The following is a 21,393-nucleotide window of genomic DNA, read 5'->3' as shown; positions in this document are numbered from 1 at the left end:
CATTATGTTTCATTTAATATTTTAACCCTTTACATGTTCCATATAAAAATCAGGTCCCACATATTGCATTGGTTTTTCTAAGAGAAATCCTAGAAATAGGCTGAAAATTACAGCAAAATATAGAGAGGGGAAAAAAAAAGAATCATAGGTTTTTTTTGTGTAGAGGTTACAAAACACTTTACCCAGAGAAAAAACAGAATTTCAAAAACAAAACAAAAACATTCTGCTCACCATTAGGAATTTTGGTGAATATCGTTTTATATAAGAAAAACCCTTATCATGTTACATTTGTTAGGACAATTCGATACATGTCTGATTTGGAATGTATTTTTTGATTGGCATGCAGCATTAACATTATCCAATGTTGATCCTGTATTACAGTGGTTCTCAAGCCATCAAGGACTATTGGTCCAGACATGTATATGAAAAGTGAATTAAGACAGGAAAATATTTTATAAAATCTCAATCAGTGGTGGATATTGAGGACTTGTTTGAGAACCAATGCAGTAAACATGTCTAGCATTTACCAACATAATTATTTCTTGCACAGCAGTCTAGAGTCCTCTTTCTCGCTGAATGCATGGTCTGGTGACTTGCAGTCTAATCACTTGATTCTTCCTCAGGGTTCTCGAATAAGTTGAATTTCAGGTAGAAGAAAGCATAGACCGACGAAACAGCCAACAGGATGGCGATCAGAACAAGAAACACTTCCTGGAAGAAGAAAAAACAAAACAATATTAAGATCAACATTTCCATATTGTAGTTTCTGCTGCAAGTACGAGCAGAAACAAATAATAGCAAGGTGGTCTCTTTGTCAACAGTAAAAATGCTCACTAAAATAAAGACAAAGATTACTCATAATTGAATAACTCCATATTCCCTTCCTTTACATGATTAAAAATGTGAAAGTCATATAGTATCCACACTTGAACATGTATAATAAAATAAATTATTATACTTTTATTTTTTAAACATTTAATTTTTTAGCAGCTTTGTCTTCTTACAATAATTGTCTGCAATTTTTCTTTATAAGCAACAGAAGAAAACAAACAAACCAAACTAAATATTGACTCAATGGTTTCTTGTGGTATAGTGATCAAAGAGTATTTTACCTCGTAAGGACCAATCGGCTTTTTTTAAATGCGACGCACTTGTTACCACAGCCTTTTTGGCAAATTTGCCATGTGTTTATTCTACCACACTTTACCCTGTTTGCGTGCACACATATGTTAGTCCAAAAAAAAAGGTATCATTGCATACTGCAATACTCGGGTACGATGGAGATGGAGAGAGACCTTTACTAATATTGGCACCCATGGGAAATATTACAAAAAATGGCTGGGAAAAATTCTATGTTTAGCCTTTTGTTCAAAAAGATACACAAAAATAATCTGCTCTCATGGATGTCAAACAATTGCAAACACAGCCCAAGTTGTGTATATAGACATGCATTGGGACACCTGACCATTATACCAACAGAACCTTTTATGACATTGCACTCTAAATGCATTGACATTGATATGTATCTGGTCTCTTGTTTGCAGCTATACAGAATTCTGGAAATGTTTTTCAGAAATTGTGGAGTGCTTCAATGGGAATCTTTGCCTATTCATCCAGTAGAACATCTGTAAGAACAAGAAGGCCTGGTTCACAATCTGCATTCCAGTTCATCGAGTGTTCGATGGGGTTGACGTAAGGACTCTGTGCAGACCTGTCAAGTTCTTCCACACCAGACTCATCCAACCATGTCTTTGGGCACAGTCATGCTGGGGTAGAAAAGTGCCATCCTCAAACTCTTCCCACAAAGTTGGAAGCATTGCATTGTCCAATATGTCTTGGTATGCTGATGCATTAAGATTTCCCTTAAAGTAAGGGGGCTAATCCAACCCCTAAAAAAACAGCCCCATACCATTATCCCTTCTCCACCTAACATCACAGTTGGCATAATGCAGTCAGGCAGGTAACATTCTCCTGGCATCTACCAAACCTATACTCGCCCATCACACTGCCACGGAGAGAAGTTGTCACTCCACAGAACACATTTCCACTGCTCCAGAGTTCAGCTTTACACCACTCGATCCGACACTTGGCATTATATCTGGTGATGTGAGGCTTGCATGCAGCTATTTGGCCATAAAACCCATTCCATAAAGCTTCCGCCGCATAGTTTTTGTGCTGATATTAAAGAAATTGGATGTTTGGAACTCTTTAGCTATGGAATCAGCAGAACATTGGCAACTTTTATGCACCATGCACCATGCACCTCCGCACCCTCCAAGGTGGGCCCTCTTTATTACAGGCCTACTGCCTTGTCAGTTCCAGCACACCACAACCGACTGGTGTTATTAACTATAATGTTTATTACTAATTATTTGTTATCTAACCATTACGGCAATATTGCCCCGACCACAAATATAGATATTTTGAATCTTTAATAATAAAACATTTAGTTCTACTATTCCTTAAATGAATGTAAAAACAAAAACACAATTTTTTTTTTTTAAACATTGACTTCAAACTTGATAACATTAAAACTGAACAAATATTTTCGCAATATTGCATAATGGGAAACTTGATATTATTTCAAGAAAAGAAATGTAATTATAAAGCAACCTAAAATGCTTTGGAAATTTATAATGAAAAACAGAATAACTATCGGATCACACTATCTGTAACGTAAAAAAAAATAAAAAAAAATAAAAGGCATGAATAATTCATTGCATTCATTTATACTAGGATTTCTACCTAGATGTTCATGTCTTTGTACTAATGGAATAAATTCGTTTGAAGCTTTCACGCGGTAACATTTCTTTTTGGCATCATCTTCATTTCCAGTGCAACACGTTTAGATATTTTTGGCAATATTTTTGGGGCTCTTGTGCAAATATATGCACACTCGCTACAAAGGTAGCAAATTGGGAATTATTTACTTACATTAAAAAAAAAATTAACAAGGAAGCTTCAAGACACAAATAATTTAAAGTAAAAAAAATAAAATAGAAAAAACAAAACAAACAAAAAAAAAAGCTTAACAAGATGTTTTGCCTTCATGGCAGGGACACGGTTTCTTTATCAAGCAAAAGAAGGGACATCGCACAGATTTCATTTATTTCCTTATTCTACCCAGCTGTGTTTCCAAGCCCATCTGGACAGTGCTACTAATCTTAAGAGGATGTAATAAGCAAGTGACACATTACTGCAACAGCCATCTGCTTAAGAGAATGGACAGCAGACCGGTACAGTACAGTCGTTATTCTCAACCCACATATTGCATGTCACAACAGCTACATGATACAGTACATGCAGATGTGCTCTCCTAACACTGCAGCACACATACAGAAAATAATGCGCATGCTGTTCTACTCCTTTAGATAATATGCATTTACAATATGTTTAACACAGTATAAACAGATGTTTTCTACATTTGGTTTGATTATTTTGCTACTACGAGTTATTACAAAAACACACAGAAACGCTGGGACAATTTTAAAGTTTATATCTTTAGTTATAAATGTGCATGTCCTTCTCAGATTTCAAATCTGAAATGGAATATATTTCACACACTTACTTCAACACTATCAAGAGGTTATCAGCTAGGAGAAACTCTTCAAAGACTAGCAAAAATAGCAGGAGTTACCTGGAGGTTCTTTTATTGAGCTAAGGACAGCTTAAATGAACACTAACTTTTTTTTTATTTTATTTTTACACAATAGTAGAAGTACAATGAAGATGCCATCAGAACACTGTGAGAGTTAGATTCAGATACAAGCCATTTTACATGGATCACTGCCAAACAGCTGATCCACAGCAGGTGCTAGCAGGTCACAGTGCTACCACAGTAAGACTTGTTTTGAGATATCGGCAGAGAGGATCTAGTTAAAGGACGGCTATTATTTTTTTTAAATGTTCTACTTTTTTTTTTTTTTTTTTTTTATAGTATTTTCAAGTACTACAGGAAGTACTATATGCTACATGTTAAATGAACATAACAACAAGATCAGCACAGAGCCTTTCCAATAATAACAAATAGTTAAAAGTAAAGTAAACATGTAGATAAGAAATCTAGGAACCTGTTAGCGATTACATCTGGAGTAGGAATGGAGAATACAGTGAGTTCATAGAAAACCTTTTGCCCAGTATCTTCTTTCATTGATAAAAACCAATAGGAAGTCATTATTACAGTACATCAGGGACAAGTATCCACAATCATTACTGTACAAGTTACAAGATACAAAATATTACATACAGATTAGGTGGTGTCAGAGGAGGCTGCACCAATGTTGGCTACATCCAATTTCCGAACATAGGAAGTGAATTGAAAAGTTAAAAAAATCCTCACTAGGAGAAAGTGTGAAATAGCACATAAATAAAAATAAATTACAATTTAAAATTTAGGTTTTTTTAATTTAATTTTTATTTTAAAAGAAATGCTGCAGATTTGTTCCTCTTCTCGCTCAGTCATTTTGAATGTGATGGCTACACAGTACACAACCTCAATGGCATCTAGCGCCCCCACTGACTAGTACAGTGAAGTAGTCATTGTTCATGCATGCGCATTACAGTCAACTCTCCTGTTAGGTTACATCGATTCTCGTTATATTAACAATGGCTGGTCTTTTTCCGGACAGACCTCGTAAGTGCATCGATTTTTACAAAATCACTGCAGCTAGCAGACAAAACCCCAGACAATGACACTGCAAAACATGAGTTTTAATTTGTGAATTTCATCCAACCCATGACTCCTGGATAGGGGTTTATGAGATGAGATCAAACTCAACAGCCCAGAATGAGTGTCTAGTGATTGTGAAGGAGGGTGAAGACACTATGTAACTGCAGACAGCCCTTCTTGGTAATGCTGCTGCAGGAACTTTGAAGGTGAGTATATTTCTGTTTTGATAATTTTTTAATGCAGCATTACCAAAAACAATAAAGATGTCGTTCTGTAAAATTAATTTAAAATAATTAAACCCATAATCAATTCCATTTCAAATATTGAATAACTGACAACGCTTTAAGACAAAACACATTGAAAAAAAATATATATATATTATTTCAATAAGATAAAGATAATTAATGTTTTCAGCCTACTTGTTTGTGGTGGGACCTGTTCGGGAATTGCTGTGTGTACTCCCTGTGTCTTCCCCCCGTATTGTTTTGTATTCCTGTGTTCTACCTACTTGGTATGGACACTCTGTGGAGACAATGGTGGTTTGGCAGGCTTTTCTGTGACTGGGAGTCCAGGAGGCGGGAAACCTTCCTGCGCTGGGGCACCCAGGCACAGAGGCTCATGGGATAAAGACCCCCTGTCCCCGGAGGTGGGAAACCCTGAGGATGTCATGGCGGGAACAGGGGACATGCACAGCCCCCTTGGAGGGGGCATGGAGTGGCGGGAACAGGGGACAAAAGTATTGAGGATCCAGTTCCATTATGTGACCCCGCGGAGGACCCTGGGAGGGGACATTGTCGTAGTGTGTGATCCACTCCTTGCATGGGGAATGTATAAAGCAGAGTGTGGCCAATAAAGTTATTGTTGTACCCCTGGAACTGTGTGTCGTCCAGGTACTGGGGAAGATGGGTCTCTTAATTCATTAATAGCGGGGGTAACCAGCCGGGTTACCCAGGGCCTGCTATAACTAATAATACAACGTATTATGCACAATTATTAAGAAAACAAAAAATGGAAGGCATTGTTTATAGCACACACTATATACACTGAGCAGCCACAACATTATAACCACTGACAGGTGAAGTGAATAACATTGACTATAGCGTTACAATGGCACCTGTCGAGGAGTGGTATACCTTAGGATGCAAGAGAACAGTCCGTTCTTGAATTTCATGTGTTGGAAGCTTGAATATAGGCAAGTGAAAAGATAAGAGTGACTTTGACATGGGCCAAATAGTGATTGCTAGACAACTGGGTCAGAGCATCTCCAAAACAGCACGTAGCATGTTCCTGGCATGCAGTGGTTAGTACCAAATGTTTGGCAAGGAAGAACAACCAGCTCATTAATGCACATAGGGTACAAAGGCTAGGACGTCTGGTCCAATGAATTATGTTTTCTTTTAGATCAGGTGGATGGCTGGGTGTGTATGTGTCCTTTACCTGGGGAAGAGATTGCAGCAGGATGCACTATGGGAAGAAGGAATGCCGTCAAAGGCAAGGTTATGCTGTGGGCAATGTTGTGCTGCAAAACCTTGGGTCCTAGCATTCATGTGGATGTTACTTTGACATTTTCAACCTACCTAGAGATTGATGCAAACCACGTAAACCCCTTCATGGCAACAGTGTACCCTGAAGGCACAACAAATATGATCCATAGAGACCTCACCTTGCAACTTGCTTAAAGATCTGCTGCTAATGTCTTGGTGCCAGATACAAGAGGACACGTTCATGGGTCTTGTGGAGTCCATGCCTTGAAGCATCAGAGCTGTTTTGGCAGCTAATTTTGACAATTTGAAATATGCTGGCAATATTTAACAATAAAAACATATTTGTGATGTGTTTCCTTAAAACCTTATTAAAGGACCACTCTAGTGCCAGGAAAACATACTCGTTTTCCTGGCACTAGAGTGCCCTGAGGGTGCCCCACCCTCAGGGACCCCCTCCCGCCCGGCTCTGGAAAGGGGAAAGTGTTTAAAAAGTACCTTTTTCCAGCGGTGGGTGGGGAGCTCTCCTCCTCCGATCCTCCTCTTCTCCTCCCCGTCGGCTGAATGCGCACACGCGGCAAGAGCTGCGCGCGCAGCCAGCCAGTCACATAGGAAAGCAAGCTGAATGTACAGCAAGCTCGTTAGTATTGTCCATAAAGTGTCCCCATACCCTCAGCATGTTCTTAATTAGCAATTATTTGTATTTGTCTGTGAATATGGGAGAGCTACATTTTGAGTACCATTTTTAAGGTTTTCCCCAGAGTTAAATATTTTTACAGCCAAAAAGAACAGAACGAAAAATAAAAATAAACAATTCTCTGTATTAAACAGGTAGACTTATCCCTGCTCCAGCTTACTGTATGTCAGTGCTAAACAGTATCTCGTTGGTGATAAAAAGGATAAATGTTCATATTATTTTGGAATAAAGACTAAAGACTTAAAAAAACAAATTGCTTAACAAATAGTTAGAATTCCAACAAATCTATAATTTAATAGTTATTTTTCATTTAGAACGCATGGTTTTAATAAGAAAATTGCATTTCAAATAAGTCCTAGGTTGCACAAAAACAAGATAAGTAAAACGTTTACAAAATAAATAAATAGTTTAAACATTACCCGTTGTTTCATAATTATCCTGTTAAATGGAAAAAGGAGAGGAAACAAAAGATTTACCAATATTCCAATGGAATCCACAATCCAATTAGTTATAATTTGTAGCATATGATTTTTCCATTGCATCATCGTTCATATTCGCAATGTTTACTACTCAATGTACTGTACAACGTCTGATGTCTTAAGAGTACACTAATATAGCCAGAAGCAGTTGTGCTAGCAGGGAGTTTCAAGGGAAAGAAGAACGATTTTATTTTTCTGTATTATTGTAGGCATTCAGATGTTACAGCCACATTGATGCCACATGTGATGCCAGGCAACCTGCTGATCCGATACCCATGTTGCGGATGCCAATCCAACCGCAGGGGAAATGATATAATGGCACACACTGGTTGATGATGGTAATCAATCTCAATTCTCTTTTTCTCTCCAAAATACACAAACTTGGATCGGACATGCTCTTGGAAGGAAGCCACCGAATCTCCCAGAGCAACAGTGATTAAGAGAGAAAAGAAAGATAAGAACAACATTGGATTGCTTTGAGAATGCAAAACATTCACTAGGTGTGAACAATCCATTTTACTCTATATTTGTATACACACTTGGTGCATTGATATGTCCATAGAGATACATGTCCAGTCTTGGATCTCTAAGAACCCTGGACAAACTTTGCTTTTGGTTACTCATCTACAAGCTCCTTCAGAAAATTCCCTTGACATTATATTGGTTGGTTAAGGTGTCCTTTAACGTAGAGCCAAAAAACTTAATTTCTAGATGATAGAGTAAGTAAAAATGAGACTCCTCAGGCAGGAGAAAAAAAAAACACACTCCTTTTTAATAGAATTAAAGTGCAAAAAGTTAAAGTAAAAATAAGTTTAAAAAAAAAATATTTAAACATCCTTCTCAACTGTGCTGATTATCACAGGACTGTTCCGGATTGCTGTTTAGCCATCCTGAGTGTAGTCTTTGGTATCCAACATTTAGGCACATCAGAAGCATTCTGAACATGACAGGGGCCAGTCAGAGTGGGTTGCCAATCTTTCGTCCATGCATACAAAGTTCCCATACCCAGTTCTCATGTTGTCCAATGTTTAAAAGTACATTCGTAATTAATTTGCTGCAAATCTACTGGCTTTGTAGGTTCCGAGGTGACCTCTCACCAAAATAAGAGCGGAAGAAATATGGACGTTTAGAAGAAAGAGTGGACTTTGGAGCAAAATTATTACTGTTATAAAGAAGATTAATGGTAAAAAAAATAAAAATACTGAAAACGTGCAATAACAAAGTTACCGTATATACTCGAGTATAAGCCGACCCGAATATAAGCCAAGGCCCCTAATTTTACCCCCCAAAACTGGGAAAACTTATTGACTCGAGTATAAGACTAGGGTGGGAAATGCAGCAGCTACTGGAAATTTCTAAATAAAATTCGATCCTGAAAAAATTATATTAATTGAATATTTATTTACAGTGTTTGTATATAATGAATGCAGTGTGTGCGTACGAGTGCAGTGTGTGCGTACGAATGCAGTGTGAGTGTATGAGTGCAGGCTAAAAAAAAAAAAACAACGAACGATTTTCTAATATATGTATTATTTCACATAGCGCAAAGAACCGTAGAAGACACCCATGCCAATAACATGATAAAATAAACATATATACAACCACAGTATTTGATTAAAATCTAGATCTGTAAGATGCATCAAGTCGGCCTGGAGATCATCATTAATGGATTTGCTGCAAGAAGTTGGTTCACTGTTGGAAGGTAAGTTATTTAGAGGTAAGTAATTTATTCTTAAGGGAGGCCCTAAACCCAAATTAAAACAGAAACATTCCAGCACTAGAAATTTTTTTTTATTAATTTTAAACATTGTAGTGTTCCGTTCATTTAAATATTCATTTAGCTAGAAATGTCATAAAAATGTAACATATTTACAACATTTTTGGTTCTATTCAGCAGAAAAATTATACACTCTGGAAGTATAAAGGTATAAAATGATAAAACTCACAGCTACTCGTTAACTTAATGACGTTTCAGTTCCAAGTCATCACTTATTCCTTTTGTGAATCGCTAGCCTTTAACCTTGGTTTTTGATAATGAGCTCATTAAAGAACACAGAAGCCAAAAACATGTACATATAAATAAAGTGTACAGTGAACAGAAACGTCATTAAATGTAAGCTATAGAAGGTGTATAAACAGGAATTATAAAAATCTCAGTTACAATTATCTCCCACAATCTCCGTTACAATTATCTCCTTGTCTTTTTCTGCAATTCCCTCTGGCCAATGCTTTAGTTAGCCACTATTCACGCAGAAATAAATTGTTTTGTGAATGTCTTTGGATTTGCACATCAGGTAAGTTCTGCTTAGACCAGATAAAAGCAACCATTCCCTAGCATTCTATCTTTAGACATCCTGATTCACAAAGAAGACATACCTCACATCAAATGAAAACATGTGTTGTTTACTGGCCACATTGGGGGAAAAAATGGTGCCAAACATACAGTGCAACATTCACATTCACAATACAGATGGGCCAGCTAGCATGTAGACTTTCGGACTACATTGAAATGTTCTTGCACCATATACAGTGGTAAAATGTATATCATCTGTAAATCAGATACCTCTAATGAAAAGTCATTATTATATATAATAATAACAAAGTATTTAACCAGGAAAGGCTCATTCAGAAAACTCTGTTTTCCAAGTACGTCCTGGGGATGTTACGTTTGCCCAACATCCAGGGGATGTTACTGTTGGCCAATTTCACGGGACTCATTTTATCTACCTCAGAAGGATGAAAGGCTGAGTCGACCCTGCTGGGAATCGAACCTGCGACCACGGAGCTATTTAAATATCTGTAGCTCACAATAAAAAATGTCATGATGTATTCATCATTATTTTTTTCTTTTTAAAAGTTCCTTATCCCGAATTTTTAGGATATCTGTTAGAGAATTTGTGAAAACAGATTTCAAATGACGTGCAGGTAAAACAGGGGACTGAATTACTAAATTTAACACTGGCTGAAGAATTACCTTCTAATGCAATAATGATGAATAAAAGCACCCCTGATGTTTGTGAACGGAAGGCGTGCATCCTGAGGGGAAAAAAAATTACACAAACATCATGGATGCCAAGCTTAGCCATCACTTCAATAAAGAATAAACATCTCAAATTGAAACATAACAACCACAGAAAATATGTTTATGTTCAGCAACACACCACAGAGCCACTGGCACTCCCGAATATTGTAATAACATTTGTGCTGCACTCCTTAATAGCATTATTGTAAACAGATTTGATTTTCCAAATTCTAAGCATATTTGTTTTGGTTTCTATTGAGGCCTGTGTGATCATTTTGTGAGCGTGATAAGAAGCTGCATATTTGTAATAATTATTGAGTTTTCACCATACAGTTTCACCAAACAGCTGCTTAACACAGCAAGATGGAAGTACGTCTGGTACTTCACTTAGTACTGCCAGCTGTCCTATGTATAACGAAGCTTTCTTTGTATCCAAATAAAATAATATGCCTTAGCCTTAAATATAGCAATTGTCACCCTTAAATAAGAAATACTAAATATCCTGCACTGAGAATTTCATAAAAAGGCTATGGATTAAGTGATAGTGGATACACACAACCTTATCGTCTGTCATTTAATCCATAACCAATTTTTGTGTGTTATTCTTAGTGTAAAAGTGCGGGAAGATTTGTTTTAATAAAGTTTTCAAATGGTGCAACTGGCTATATTTAAGGCTAATACAACAGCCTTTCACAGGATTCACCAAAGCCCTAAGTTTTTGGGTCCAGGTCCAGTTTTCCTATACCTATATCACATATACAGACACTAAATGATCAAAGGTATGTGAACCATCACACCTATATGAACTTAATGGACATCCCATTCAAAACTGTGGATATTAATATGGATTCAACCCCCACTCCCATTGTTGTTTAACAAGATTTTGGATTCCATTCATGTCCTGCTGAAAGTTTTTATAAAGAACTGAGACGTCGACTTATTTTGTTTTTTTCGATGTCATTTTTGGAATACCAATTAAAGGAAATTTATGGCTTAATATGGAATATATATATACATATATTACCACATACTCGGAAATATAATGCAAATAGAATCTTAACGATTCATGCCATGTTATCAGATGTCAGTTTTCTCAATTTGTCAATGTGAATCATGCATCTTTTTAGTTATCCCACTGCTTGCTACAGTGGGAGACATTTTTCCCACAGAGGGAATCCTGTAATGGTTCAATATAATAATAAAAAAAGAAATAACAAAAAAAGAAAAATCTCAATGTAGCCATTAAGAAATTGTCATTAGCTGAGATATCTTGTAGGCTTCTCTGATTGGTTGGGGCATGGGACAGTGCACTTAGCGCTGGCCTGTTGCCTATAGAGATCTGTGTTGATATCCAATATATATATAGATGTGTTTGCCCATTTGGGCTGACATCAAAATGTAATGTTTGCTTTTAATATACAGATACGTTTAGCGTTTGTATGTGTTTTATCCTTCATGCTAAAAAAAAAACCCAAAGAACGATTTTCTAATATATGTATTATTTCACATAGCGCAAAGAACCGTAGAAGACACCCATGCCAATAACAGTTACCAGTTAAATGGCTTAGTATGAAATATCGATGATTTTTGAAGGGATGTTCTTTCTTAGATTGGTATATCAGTAATAAGAGCAGAAAAGCACATAGAATGAGGTAATATGATAAAATAAAAGAATACATACAAAAATTACATAAAACACTACCTTTGTGTCTTAGTTTTAATTCAGAATTAGCCAGATGCTACACAGATGGATGGCCTACTTGGAATCTACAATTGGATCACATTTTGTCATATGAGGGCCAACTGCAAATCCCAAAAGATTACAGAATGCCATCAGTTTGCCCGTTGTGGAAAAAAAAATGTTTTTCTGCTTTCATTAGCTAAATGCCTAGTGTCAGAAGGTTAATTGCTGTAAAACAAGCAAATTTAACCCAATAAATGAAGCTGAAATATAATTAAAGCCTTTTGTTTTAATTATCTAATAAGTCATTTTCAAAACTTTGATTATTTCATTTTTTTCACACAAGTTCGATTTTCTTTTTCTCTGCCAGTTTTGATTAGGAATTAGGTATTGTTTCTCCGACATGATTATCATAATAGATTCATAAATGTAAAAAAAATACCATTAGCTGAAAGAAAACTGTACAAACCTTACACAGTACCTTTAACCCCTTAAGGACCAAACTTCTGGAATAAAAGGGAATCATGACATGTCACACATGTCATGTGTCCTTAAGGGGTTAAAGGACCAATAAATCGTGCATGTCTATTTCCAATATATTGCTTCTCAAACCCAAAAAATGGTGTATCTTTAAAACGTTTAAAAACAAAACGTAAATATGTGAGCAGCAATATGAAACTCTGGAGTTATTTCAGCAAATGAACCTCCCAGGAGTGACAATAAAAACAAGAACAAACTAGTGAACCTGCACTCAAAATCTTAGAAATGCTTATCTGTTACCCATTTTCTTTGTGTTTCTCAAACATAACGTGGAAAATGTAATAAAAAGGAAAAAAAGCGTACAAATAATGGTGTAGACTGCCCTATAAACCTGTGCAAGCACTAACACAATTCTAATATTCATTATAGATATGTGTACATAAACTGATAAAGAACACAATGTTCTTTTAAAGGAACACTATAGTGTCAGGAATACAAACATGCATTCCTAATACAGCACTGAAATGTTCACCAGAACCACTATAGCCTAATGTCTCTGCAGGCTACTCAACGTAAACACTGCTATTTCAGAGAAAAAATACTAGGAACACACTAGTGGCTGTCACTCAGATGGCTTTTTTCTATTTTCTTCATTGAATAGCTTGCACGTTAAGATGTAGTGGTTCTGGTGACTATAGTGTTCCTTTAAGCAACTAATGACAAGAGAAGTACAAAGTTGGAATCCTTGTTCTAAGAATAGCGGCCACTTACAGGAATGAAAGTCTGAATGGATAGCATAAATCAGGGCTTCCCAAACTTTTATGGCCCGAGACCCACTTTTCAAAATGGTAATTTTTCGAGACCCACTTGCTTTTTTTAATGCATATTTTAAAAAGTGAACACCATGACAATCCGCTTTAGAGGCATACAATTGGCACACCATAGCAATCCGCTTTAGATGTACACCATGGCAATTGCTTTTAGAGGCATAAATCTGGCACACCATAGCAAACAGCTTAAGAGGCATACAATTGGCACACTATAGCAATCCGCTTTAGAGGCATACAGTTGGCATACCATGGCAATCAGCTTTAGAGGCTTACAATTGGCACACCATGGCAATCAGCTTTACAGGCATACAATTGGAACATTATGGCAGCTTTAGATGCATAAAATAGGCATACCGTGGCAATCAGCTTTAGATGCATAAAATTGGTACATTATGGCAATCGGTTTTAGAGGCATACAGTTGGGCATACCATGGCAATCAGCTTTACAGGCATACAATTGGAACATTATGGCAGCTTTAGATGCATAAAATTGGTACATTATGGCAATCAGTTTTACATGTATAAACTTGGCACATCATGGCAACTTTAGGTGCATAAAATTGGCACACCAGTGCAATCAGTTTTAGAGGCTTACAAATGGCACACTATGGCATCCAGGTTTAGAGGCATACCATTGGAACATCAGGGTAGCTTTAAATACATAAACTTGGCACACCATGGCAATCAGCTTTAGATGTATAAACTTGGCACACCATGGCAATCAGCTTTAGATGCATAAACTTGGCATATCATGGCAATCACTTTTAGATGCATAAACTTGGCACATCATGGCAATCAGCTTCAGAGGCATACAATTGGCAAACAGTCAGATGCATTAAATTGGCACTCCATGGCAATCAGCTTTAAAAGCATACAATTGGCACACCATGGCAATCAGCTTTAGATGCATAAAATTGGCATACCATGGCAGTTTTAGAGGCATAATTTGGCATATCATGGCAGTTTTAGATGCATAATGTTGATATATCATGGAGTTTTAAAGGCAGAAACTTTGCATATCATGGCAATCAGTTTTAGAGGCATACAACTGCTTACTCACACCTGCTCATCCAGGCCCCTCACATTGATTATCCCAGTGGTGGAACTAATGTAGAGAGAGCCCTGGTGCAAGTATGCTTTCTGGGGCCCCCTCTAGTGCAAGTGTGGCCAAAAGGTAGATCTCCATCTGTCGGAGAACTTCAACAATGCTATGCCTGCTGGGAATCTACCATTTGCCCATCGTTGCAGGGTTATATTTGTGAGCAGTGTTTGAGCGTTTAAATGTAAGCATGTTTGTGTATTAACCCCTTAAGCACACATGACATGTGTGATATGTCATGATTCCCTTTTATTCCAGAAGTTTGGTCCTTAAGGGGTTAAAGGACCACTATAGTGCCAGGAAAACAAACTCGTTTTCCTGGCACTAAAGTGCCCCGAGGGTGCCCCCACCCTCAGGGTCCCATTCCTGCAAGGCTGAAGGGAGAGAAAGGGGGTTAAAAACTCACCTTTCTCCAGCGCCGGGCTCACTCGGCGCTGGGGACTCTCCTCCTTTAGCCGTCATCGGCTGAATGCGCATGCGCGGCAAGAGCCGTGCGCGCATATAGCCAGTCCATAGGAAAGCATTCTCAATGCTTTCCTATGGACGCTGGCGTCTTCTCACTGTGAAAATCACAGTAAGAAGCGCTGAAACGCCTCTAGCAGCTGTCAATGAGTCAGCCACTAAAGGGTGGATTAACCCATTTGTAAACATAGCAATTTATCTGAAACTGCTATGTTTACAGCAGGCAGGGTTAATCCTAGCACCTGGCACCCAGACCACTTCATTAAGCTGAAGTGGTCCTTTAGGTATGTGTGTGCATGTATGGGAGTGTTTGTATGTACTGTTGCCATTGGAATGTAGTGGTGTACTTGTTTGTAATGTTTGCGGCTGAACGCAGGGGTGTTTGAATGTAGTGCTGGACTTTAAACGCAGGTGTGCTTTTTGTGTGTAGTGTCGGTGTTTGAATGTAGTGTCTCCTCCGTGCCGCTCCTCCTTCTGTCTCCGTCGGCGAGACTGATCCCGCCCACCGGCTGAGGAGACCTAATGCGCATTAGCGCTCCCCATAGGAAAGCATTGAAAACGATTGAAAACAGCGTGAGGACAGCCACTAGAGGTGGAGTTAACCCTGCAAGGTAATTATTGCAGTTTATAAAAAACTGCAATAATTACACTTGCAGGGTTAGGAGTAGTGGGAGCTGGCACCCAGACCACTCCAATGGGCAGAAGTGGTCTGGGTGCCTGGAGTGTCCCTTTAACTTTCCTTTTTTTAATACCAAAGGAGGTGGACAAAAGGGGTTGCACAAAAGAGAATCTATAGCCCCCCACCCAAAAAAAAAATAGTTTTTATATTCATGAGGATAGGTTTATTTTTCTTTAAGAGTTTCATTTGTTTGATGATCTCTCATACACAGTAAGAAGACTGATTCATAAGTAAAGGTGCTGTGGAACCATAGACTTGTCTGCTGGTCAACTGCTGAGCCACTCTCTTTGGAGTGTTGTTATTCTAACTAAATCAATACACATGCCAATGCACCACAATACTTAAATAGACGTTAAGAGCAACAAGAATAGGAAAACTCTTATATTTCTTATATAATATATATATATATATAGATAGAAACACATGCACACACCACTGAAGGAATGAACTCCCTTTAAGGAGGGTGAAGGATGTTTTAAGGTCAACACTAAGCAAACAGCATTTTAAAAAAAAAAAAAAGGTCAGATGGACTGTGGATTTTAATTGTAGCTAAAATGTTTTATTTAAATCATTACAGGAATTATTTATCAATTCACAAACAGATAATGGAAAGAAAAAAAGTATTTTGGAAGGAATGAGTCATCCGGTACAGAGCAATGTGTAACCCAATACATTTTATATATTTGAATAAGTCAATTTAATACTGAACATATTCTTAACCCCTTGAGAGCTACATTATCTTGATTATAGGGTCACACATTTTTACTTTACATATACTCAATGGCCACTATAGGAGGTACACCTATACATCTACTCATTAATGGTAATATATCATCAACCAATCATGGAGCAACAACCCAATGCATAGAACGCACAATGACAGGGTTTCACAAGTTCATGTTAACCAAACATCAGAATCGGGAAGAAACGTTATCTAAAAAGTATCTTTGACAAGGGAATGGACGTTGGTGTAAGACATGGTATTTTGGAATCTCATAAAACGGCTGGAGTGTCTCAGGTGTTCACACGGTGGGAAAGACAAAAAAGCAAGTAGTAATCAGCAGTTTTGTGGGTCAGATTGTGTTATTAATAAGAGAGATCCGATGACAATGATCTGACTAGTTCAAGCTGATAAGAAAGCATCAGTAATGAAAAAAAAAAACATACTGAACCTTAAAGTTATTGGCATGCAGCAGCAGCAGAAGCAGTCAGCAGACCACATTGAGTTCCACTAGTGTTAGGTAAGAACCAGAAAACTGGACATAGAGTGAACACAGGCTCACCAAAACGGACTGAAGAAGATTGGAAAATCCTTGCCTCATCATAATTTCCTCTGCACCATGCAGACGGCAGGGTCAAAATACGACAACCAACATAAACCAATGTATCTTTCCTAGGTTATGTCAATAGCTCAGGGGAATGATATATTGATGAAGAGAATATTTTCTTGGCACACATTGGCTCTTTATATCAACTGTGCATCATTTAATTCCACAGCCTAGTTGACTATTATCATTATTATTATTATTTTATTGTTTATATAGTGCCAGCAAATTTCATAGCGCTGTACAATGGGTGGACTAACAGACACGTAACTGTAACCAGACAAATGGATGCACAGGAACAGAGGGGTTGAGGGCCCTGCTCAATGAGCTTACATGCTAGAGGGAGTGGGGTATAGTGACACAATGGTATACATAGGGGTAATGAAATAGGTTGATAGAAGAGTAATCACTGTGAACTTAGTAGGTTATTTTTGACATTTGCAGGAGAGTAGTCATGGGGTGGTGAAAATCCGCTAACAGTTTAAATGATATGCTCTCCTGAAGAAGTGCGTTTTCAAAGATTTTTTGAAGGAGTGGAGACTGGATGAAAGTAGTCTTGGACTGTTGTTTAAGATCAAATGCTTTAGTTGACGGCCACAGCCTTTCCATGTTCTAATGGATACTTCCAGTAGAACAAAAACACCAGATAACAAAGCAAGTCATCTCAAATTGGCTCCATGATAATGAGCTTTGTGTATGTCAATAGTCTCCACAATCACCACATCTTAATCGAATAGAGCATGGGATGTGATAGTTGATGATGCAGCAATCATGTAACATAGACCGAACATATAGGTAATATTTCCACCACATTATCAATCACTTAGCATGAAGAATTCAGGCTATTCTGGAGCAAAGAGGAAGTCAAACTACATTTTCATCCATGATCAATGCCTTACAGTCACAGCACAAATAAAATGTAATGGGGGAGGGGGATGTAGCCAGCAAGCTAGCTGTAAAGATGCATGCTAAACCAGCTCCTGCTGAATCTTGTGATTTCCACATTTTTGGGCTAATCTGAACTATTGAAAACAGCATACAAAGCTGCCCGAGTCATCAGAGGACCATGGGGAAGCACTCCCGAAATTCTCAAGGGCCCAATGAGGAGCAAACGAGGGATAGGACTGCTTCTATCTCAACCACGAGAGCCAAAGATGGCGGACCACGGGCATGACTCGTTACGAGGCTCAATATCGGCTTCGGACGACGAGTACCTCGACATGCTGGAGGCTCCATCCCCACCCCTGCAGAAACCGGGTGCAGCCCCAGAGGCAGCCCAAACCCCCTCTGGACTCCAAAACAAAGAACTCAAGGCCTTCTCCTCTTTGGAATTAGCAGTGCTCCGGGAGCAACTAGGTACTGTGACGGGACGGATTAATGCTACGGAGGAAGAGGTTCATACTCTGCGAACCCAGCAAGATTCCTCGGCAAAACACTTACAAGACCTGGTCACAACCTGCGCACAACTCAGTGCTAGAGTCGGGCAGCTGGAAGTCAACGCACATCAACACAACCTGAAGGTGCGGGGGATCCCCAACGCCGTTGACGCAGCTGAACTGCTACAATTTGTTCAGAGGCTGCTCTCCGCTACCCTGACACCAAAACAGGCAAAGGGAATTGCACTTGAGGGACTATACCGCCGACCAGGGAGTTCAAACACCAAATCTCAGCTGCCAAGAGATGTGATCCTGACAAATTCTAATTTGTAGGACACTGTTCACGAACAATACCATGACTTTAATTGCAAATAAAGATTCCAAAACACCACCACAAAGATGTTTATCATTAAACACAAACATCCTAGGGAATTTAACAAAATGGTTTTAAAAAACAATTTATTGTGTAGTCAGCCTTGCCAACAATTTTAGTAAAGGTTAATAGTCAAAATAAATGAAATAATGAAATAAAATAAAAATGTGAATAAAAGCAGATTGATTCGAGCATACTTGAACATTTCTCAGCCTCTAGCATCGTGCCTCTGAACAGGTACAAAGCCATTTATAGCTGCTTCAATGTTTTGCTTCTTTTGGCAAGTCTAAGCAAACATTACCATCTTGCACATAAAACAGAAAGTGAAAAACAAAAAAACAAAAATAAATAAATACATGTAAAAAAATATATAAAAAAATAAGAAAAGCACGTAAAACATAAAAAGACATAAGGTTAATGATACGTCTTTTAACAAAAATGGCAATTTCCTTTTCCTCATTAAAAGCTGACACACGGCACTAACTGCAGAGATTATGTTGTGAAAACATAAAGCGTCGTATGGCAATGCTTGATCAAGATCTGCAATCAGGAGCAAAAAGAAAGCACTGTTTCATGATTGTAATAGCAAATACTGGAATGCAACCAAATCCATCATCTGGGAGCTGAGCAGCTGGTACAGCTTGCTAGTAATACCTTGGCATTTGCTATTAGCTAGAACTTGTAAAAATTGATTTTTCATCTGCCAGATACAAGGAAATGATTTCTGTTTTAACATATTTAAATTAAATATATCTAAAATGTATATACACTATATATATATATAAATATATATATATATCACACGTCCCAGGTCCCAGCACTTAATGCTCCCGGTCTTTTAATGCTCCGGTGCGGTCTCCAACCAAATTGTATACTATACCAGTAGAGAGCACTCAGGAGTCTTACAAGGTAAATTTCATCTGTTGCTTTATTGAAGACTATTGAAGACTTTTACAGACTGAAACGTCGACTGGAACGTTGTGTGAATTTCTAATTGCTCAATAAAGCAACAGATGAAATTTACCTGGAAAGACTCCTGAGTGCTCGAGAGAGAAAGAGAGAGAGAGAGAAAGAGAGAGAGAGAGAGAAGATACAGGACAGCCAATCTCTTTGCCTACCTACCATTCAATGGATAGGTGGGTAGGTGCTGACATAAATTACAAAACTCTGACGTAGGTCACAGGATCAATAGCCAATTAACAGTTTTGCGATACTTTCGGGATGTTTAAATATTTTACATTTTGTCATTATATCAGTTTATAGCAAACAAGAGAAATAAACAAATTTTTACTTCCCGTAAATGTATTTTTCCTTAAGATTAGAGGCAGTGCAACAATACGGATTTCACCTTCTCTTGTAGCCAAACAGGCAGGAAGGACTGTAAAACTTAAAATGAAGCTCCTTCACCACCTCTATGTCCCCAGAAAGCACACAGCCAAACTCTTGCAAAAAAAAATATTTATTAAACATGGGAGGGAATTAGATGTACACTGCCTCTAAATGACTTTAAGTAAAAATGTTGTCTTCCCCCCCCCCCCCCCCCCCCAAAAAAAAAATAGAGGCTGTGCAACACTAGGGATTAACAGGCAATTCCTTTTTTTTTTTTATTCTTTATTTTTCTCATTCTGCAAATATGCCAAAAATATGATTTACATTTCTTAACAGGTCGTAAGTATGTAACAGGTCACAATTGGTATACTTCACAAGCAATAGGCATGCAGAATGAGGATTTTTTCTTATTGTATGCACAAGTGATAACGAAAACATTATGAAAGTAAGGGGTCTTCCAGGGTTGGAGTAAAGCACATTTGCGGTGTTCACGAGGAGAGAAGTGCCCTATTGGAAGACTAGCCCCCTCCAGCAATCTATACTGCATTCTTACATTAGTATACGTTGGTCGGAGGGGGGAGAGGGGGTAGTAATTGAATTGTTCCGCTAAAGAGCATTATGAATGCATGGTCAAAGTTGTGCCTATGTGTGAGTTCCTGTGGGGCACAAGAACCTGCTAGTTTAGGTGTTCTTGTTCGTGTCTTGTTGTGAGTGGTAGACTACTACGGCGCAGGCTTAGTAGGGGAACAGGCAATTCTTAAAGGTGGGATAAACTTCACTTTACAACAGCTTAAAGAACCTTGCACCCAAAAACAGTCTCGGAGGCCTGTACGTCTAGCCTGTAATGCTTTGGAAAGGTGTGGATAGAAGACCATGTGGCTGTTTTGTATATCTGAGCAGGAGTAGCGAAGGCCTTTGAAGCCAAGAGGTTGCCAATGTTCTTTTGGAATGAGCTTTAATATGAAGTGGAGGAAACAATCCAGATGATTTGTAAGCCAGAGATATTGCTTCCTTTATCCACATGGCCAAGGATCCTTTTGAGGCCATTAGTCCTCATTGCTGGCCCTGGTAGAAGACACATTAATGCTCTCAGTGTCTGAATTGCTTAGTCCTTATTAAATAACAGAGAAAACAATAGAATTTCTTTTCTTTCTCATTCTGAGGATTTTGACAAAAGAAGGCAAGACGATTTCCTGATTAATATTGTTCACTGAGGCTATCTTAGAAAGAAAGGAGGGTGTAGATTTTTAGAGGGAGTTTAAAGTTCCCCCAAATGCTTAGCTGATGTAATAGCAATCAATATTCTAGATTAAATTTTTTAATTGACACTCCAGTAAAGGTTTCATGAGTTTCACAGAGGGCTCCAGAACCCAAGGAAAGGTGAGTTCCTGAATAGTAGGAAGTAAGTTAA

At 38.1% G+C, this 21,393-nt stretch overlaps 1 protein-coding gene across 1 annotated transcript in view; it reads right to left on the bottom strand.

Annotated features, from left to right (window-relative positions):
- Positions 1 to 313: 313 nt before the first annotated feature.
- Positions 314 to 21,393, bottom strand: part of TRIQK (triple QxxK/R motif containing) — a 55,702-nt gene continuing 34,622 nt past the window's right edge. Inside the window, exon 3 of the mRNA XM_063450325.1 lies at positions 314 to 711. Within this exon, the coding sequence (XP_063306395.1) occupies positions 601 to 711 (111 nt within the window). The 3' untranslated portion in view covers positions 314 to 600. The remainder of the gene's footprint in view (positions 712 to 21,393) is intronic.

This window comes from Pelobates fuscus, chromosome 4, assembly GCF_036172605.1.
Source record: "Pelobates fuscus isolate aPelFus1 chromosome 4, aPelFus1.pri, whole genome shotgun sequence".
Taxonomy (NCBI): domain Eukaryota; kingdom Metazoa; phylum Chordata; class Amphibia; order Anura; family Pelobatidae; genus Pelobates; species Pelobates fuscus.
The sequence above is the reverse complement of the archived record's forward strand: the minus strand, read 5'-3'. Positions and strand labels throughout refer to the sequence as shown.